The 6,000-nt window shown below is 41.6% G+C and overlaps 1 protein-coding gene across 1 annotated transcript in view; it reads left to right on the top strand.

Moving 5' to 3' along the window:
• Positions 1-227: 227 nt before the first annotated feature.
• The window catches only part of MMRN2 (multimerin 2), a 72,394-nt gene continuing 66,621 nt past the window's right edge, over positions 228-6,000 (top strand). Inside the window, exon 1 of the mRNA XM_033940209.1 lies at positions 228-682. Within this exon, the coding sequence (XP_033796100.1) occupies positions 408-682 (275 nt within the window). The 5' untranslated portion in view covers positions 228-407. The remainder of the gene's footprint in view (positions 683-6,000) is intronic.

Raw genomic sequence — 6,000 nt, 5'->3', positions numbered from 1 at the left:
CAAACTCTGGTTTCCTTTACTCTCCTCTCTGGTTTTCCCCGTCCTTAAAGATAACATCCTTTTCCTGCATCCCCAGGGAGAAAGAGACTGATAACACTGGGTTCCTGTTCACAGACAAATTTAGGAGCTTGTCAGAATCCAGAATTTCCTTGAATAAACTCCACTACCCTTTTTCAGAGGGGTTTTTCGCTCCTTTCACAGGAATCAGCCTCACATTGTATGCTGATCTTTGACATTTCCACACTGGAGAGGAGGGTCTGAAAGATTTTTTCCGTTCTTTGTTGCAAGGGAGGGTTATTTTTTTCCCCTTACATTTTTCACATAAGAAAGGTTTGAGGTTTTCAGCAGATTTAAAGTCCAAGAGTCAGAAAGAAAAGGACATAATTTTGACTGCACTTGAGAAAGTCATGGTGGGAACATTTTTCTTTATGTGTTGCTTGATAGAGGTTGTGGAGGTAGCAATTTCTTTGAAAAATCCACATGAATACAACCAAGATGCATCTCCCCACCATACTGGACTGGAGGCTTATGAGATGTCGCAGTACCCATATAATCCCCTTTCCTCCCAGGAAGACTGGGACAACGATGGAACAGAGAAGAGCCCACTCAAAGGTCGAAATGCTATTCATTCCCAACAAAGAGGACAAGTTTCTACAACTGAAAGACCAAAACCCAGGAGAGGGTAAGCAGAAATACCTCAGTTAGAAGTGTAATGTTTAACAGTGATACATTTGTTAAAGAGAAGAACTGTAAGTAGAAAAGACTATCTGCCTAAGGCTGGTTATAAAGTTACATAGGTCTTAAAAATCCTGTCACAGAATTCAGTAGTGGTTTTGAAACCAGAATGCATGGGCATTAGCAAACATGGCTTGATCGGTACTAAGACAAATATGGGACTGTGGCAGTTCCAAAGACATATTCAGCCTCAGTAATCTCTGCTTTGCATGGTTTTATTTAGGAAGGCATCTTCTACTGATGGTTAGTGCATGCTAATAGCATTATCAACCTCTATCTGTTATAGATCCATATAAGAAAAATAGCCTTTGAGTGTGGCGCAGTGGTTACAGCTACAGCCTCAGCACCCTGGGGTTGTGGGTTCAAACCCACGCTGCTCCTTGTGACCTTGGGCAAGTCACTTAATCCCCCCATTGCCCAAGGTACATTAGATAGGTTATGAGCCTGCCAGGACAGACAGGGAAAAATGCTTGAGTACCTGAATAAATTCATGTAAACCGTTCTGAGCTGTACCTGGAGAACGGTATAGAAAATTAAATAAATTGCTAATATGATTAGTATGTTCTAACTCAGGGTAGATAACCACGATCATTGAGGGTCATAACCCAGTCAAGTTTTCAAAATTTCCACAATCAATGCACTTGTACTACTTCCATTGTATGGAAATAGATCTCATGCATATTCAGTGTAGAAATCTTGAAAACACAATTAGGTTGTGGTCCATCCCTATGCTAACCATTAGTAAATTACCCCCTTAGTCTTTCAATGACATTGATATAGCAGAGAAATGAAAATAATGTCACTGAAATGATCATTACTATGATTTCACTGAGCAGTATTTCCAGTGGCCTAGACTACTAGACTTCTCCTGTAGCAGATTCAGGAATGATGCATGGCCACATTAAGAACAGTGCATGGTTTTGCATGCTGAACCTTAGAGGGAACACTGGTAGGGACAGTTGGCCCTTTTGTCAGCTGGGAGAAGAGGTAAACAGCAAAAATCTTAACATCTACAAGCTCTGAGTTACATACAAATCTGACTTAAGAACAGCTTTAAAAATGTAATTTGTTCTTAACCCTGAGCCTGCCTATATCTATCTATCCATCTATCTATCTAGTCAGATTTGTATGTAACTCAGAGCTTGTAGATGTTAAGATTTTTGCTGTTTACCTCTTCTCCCAGCTGACAAAAGGGCCAACTGTCCCTACCAGTGTTCCCTCTAAGGTTCAGCATGTTCTTAATGTGGAGGGGCATAAAAAAATGTGGAGGGGCATAATAAAAAAAAGTCTAAGTCCCCTTTTAGCCTAAGGCCCTAAACGTTGAAAGTAGAAGCAGGGAAAATGTCCATTCTCAAAAAAAACAGCCAAAAGGAGGGTTTTTTTTAAATAAAGGCCTGCCTCTACGTTCAGCTGTTTAAACGCCCAGACCACCACTATGTCTACACTTAAGACATATAATAAACCAAAAAAAAGCCTAAGTCCCAAACACCCAAAACCAGGCCTTTTAGGCAAAGGAGGAGCCATTCCTTCGCCTAAAAGCTGGATTCTGTAACCGGTGTCTGTCAAAAACAACAGCGGTACACAGGAACCAGAGTGGAATTGTCCAGATAAGAATGATGTGCAACAAAAAGTGATCCTCCGATTTGTCTGGTTATATGAATATCTTTATTGTTCAAACATCAAAATGACACATTCTCCAACTCAATGACTTGATATATACATGTTTCGGCCAACAGGCCTGCCTCAGGAGTCTTAGAAATCGCAAATGGAAACATACGAATTATGCTGGCTCTCAGAGAGATTTGACCGAAAACCAAAAATGGAGTGTCATCTAATTGTATGAAAAACCGCTGATGATACAAATGCTGTGAACTAATCCCATGCGCCTAAAAGCTGGATTCTGTAACTGGTGTCTTTCAAAAACAACAGCGGTTACAGAATATACATACACACCCCCAGCAATGATCGCGGCAGGAGAAATGGCTCATCTCCCCTGCCGTGATAGCGATATCCGTTCCCCCCCTGCCGACACCTGAACACCACCCCCCACCCTCGACACCCCCCCCAATACAGTTGGACGGGAACATGCCCATCCATCTGGCTGGTCCACCATCCGTCGAATGGTGAGCCTTAGAGCCTGATTGGCCCAAGCATCTCAAACCCCACCCACAGGTGAGGCCTGAGGTACCTGAGCTATCCAGAATCAACCCAATAGCTTTAGGCCCCTCCTGTGGGCGGGGCCTTAGGCACATGGGCCCAACCCAGCTAGTCGCCTTTTATCAAATCACGCCTAGCAGTGCCTAAGCGACTTAGGCATCACTAGGCATCCTAAAGATAGGTGCCCCTACATTAGGCCAGCTTTTTGCTGGCCTAATTTACAGGCACCTTTTTCGGATGCTTAATGGCACCTAACTCAACCACGCCTATTCTATGCCCCCAACCATGCCTAGTGGTTAGTGCAGTATCTTGAGAACCTGCAGAATACACATTATTGGTGTTAGAGCAAGGTAATGTAATAGCACAGATTAGTGACCCTAGCTCTTAATCAGATAAGTAAACATCTGGTTGAAATTAACTGTATAAGTTAGGTGGTTAACTTTTGAACCAGATATGTTACTATTGAGTATTGATCCTAAAATGTATTAGAACAGGAATATTAAGGGCAAGACAGAGAGTAAGAGCACATAATATATTGCATGGGGCCAAGGAAAAGAAATGTTGACAACCAAAGGAATCTATATACCTGAAAATGTTAACTGAAAAACACTGCTAACCATCAACAGGTAATTGACCTAGAGGTCTAGGAAGGACTAGGGTACAATTTTCCAGGCAGTGTCTTCTATTCACATGTTTATAACCTTCTACAACAGATTATTTGGTAGGAATTGTTTTTGTATTTGTCACCGTATAAAAATGTGTTTGCTGGAAAAGTTCAAGAAATCCAAGTAACCTGCTTCCTATAATTATGCCAGTGACATTTCAGGGTAAGAAAGTTTGTTGAATGCAGGAAAGAGTTTATTGCTAGAGGGATGCCAACGCCTTCCCCGTGCTCTTAATGCCTGAGGCTGATTAAAATCTTTACCTACACTGCCATTTTTCAGCCAGAGCAGTGAGGGGAAATGAGAACAATGATAAGTTCACAAAGTACTTGGCCTCCTCCACTTTCTGAGAAAACACCCTGAGATGTGATCGCTTGTGATATGGCCAAGGTCCATAGAAATAACTTGGCGTTTAGTGCAAGTAGGGCTGTCTGAACTTTTAATGAAAATGGCCCCTCCTTCTGGGCCAGGCCTATTTCAAGATCTGATGGGCTCTCTCATCTCAAATGTGGGAGGGTAAGGGGACTAACTGTGAGGTATCTGTGTGACATTTATAACTTCTATTTATTTGGTTGTATTTAGCTATTTGATATGATGTTGGATATTGAATGAATGGCTTAGGTCTGTCCTATATTTGATGCAGGTTTTTTTTTTCTTATTATAGTTTTATACAGTATTTGTAAACTGCTATATTCACAAACAGCCAGGTGGAATAAACCACTGGTTCCCAACCCAGGCCAGTCGGGTTTTCAGGATAGCCCTAATGGATAAGCATGAGAGAGATCCGCATATAACGGAGATGCCAGGCATGCAAATCTGCTCCATGCATATTCATTAGGGCTATCCTGAAAACCCGACTGGCCTGGGCGTCCCCCAGGACAGGGTTGGGAACCACTGGAATAAACGATAAACAATATGTCAAGCTAGTTCCCTGAAATGAAAAGAGATGGTGGAGACAGACTGTGTCTGAATTCATGAAAGAATGGGACAGGCACATGGGATCTCTTAGGTAAAGAAGATAGTGGATGCTGCAGTTGGGCTGACTGGATGGGCCATTTGGTCTTTATCTGCTGTCATGATTCTGTATGTTTCTATGATTTTAGTGGTCTTTTTTTAACTAAAGTGCATTCAGCAATTAACAAGGAAATTAGCATGTGTCAGTGCATCCCTGCACAGAAGCTTGACACTTTGTGAATACTAATTCTTGTATTGACTGACAAATGTGGAATGAGGCAAAATATGAGTAAGGGACATACCAGAGAAGATGACAATGTTGATGTCACCTCAGGAGCAGGGACATAGCCAGACACCCAATTTTGGGTGGGCTTGGACCCAAGTTGGATGAGCAGATCTCCCCTCTCCTGTCTGGATAATCCAACTCTGGTGTCATAGGCCATCTCTCTCTCCTGCCTAGGTGATCTGGAACTCCAGTATCTGAAGCCACCCCCATCTGGGTTCTGGCATTGAATTTCCAGGTAAAAGAAACCAGCTAAAACATAGCCAGTTAAGTGTGATATTTTGCTCTTAACCAACTATGAAGAACCACAGGATTGGGGTGGAGAGTTCACTAGATATCAGGACAATGTGTTGGGGGGGTGGAGTTCAGAGGAATAAGGAGGTCAAACAAGGAAAAAGGACAGGGGAAATCTCAGGGGGAATCAGGGATCTAAGGGCCTAGCTTTTCTGCCTCAATGCAACTGCTACAGAAAGCTGAGCCCTTTCTCAGACCTAGCATTGAGCTTCCTGCATTCTGCTCACTTTTAAAGTTTTTTGCAGCAGTTCTCTGCCTTGGGTTGAAATAGCTAATAGCTTTGGTACCATTCATTTTAATATGTCAACAGTGAGAATTAACTTCTGCACTTTACCTATTTTTTTTGCATTGACCTCTCATTAACCACATGGTGCCCCATGGTAGCTTTATTCAATGGCTCCCCAATTTGATAAATAGGGGCCTAAGAGAATGGTATGGAGAGTCAGAGAATATAAAGGCTAAGCATACCTCTCTACAGTCATCTGTTGTTTGAGCTCCTCCTGCAGGAAGGTTTCATGAAAGCAGCAAAGTAGGAAGAAAATTTCTGTTTTCTTTGCAACTTTTCAAATACACACTTCTCTTTCTTCCTCCAATGGAAGTTTCTCCTCTTCACTCTCTGGGACATAGAAATCAGGACCCAACCTCCACTGAACTGCGCAACATTCAGTTATATATACCTGTACAATGTAATTAGTAAAATTTACTGGGATTTTATTGCCATTTTACAATAAACTCTGGTAGGCAATCATGTAAACTTGCAGTTAATATCAGACATCATAAAGCCATAAGAAAAATAAACTATGAACTGTAAATATATATATATATATATATATATATTAAATACAACTAAAAAATAGAGAACAGAGGAGAGCTAATAATAAATCAACCCCACTAAACTCTCCTAGCCCATACAAA

This window comes from Geotrypetes seraphini, chromosome 4 (genome assembly GCF_902459505.1).
Source record: "Geotrypetes seraphini chromosome 4, aGeoSer1.1, whole genome shotgun sequence".
NCBI classification, from domain to species: Eukaryota; Metazoa; Chordata; class Amphibia; order Gymnophiona; family Dermophiidae; genus Geotrypetes; species Geotrypetes seraphini.
This window is presented reverse-complemented; position numbering and strand designations above follow the sequence as displayed.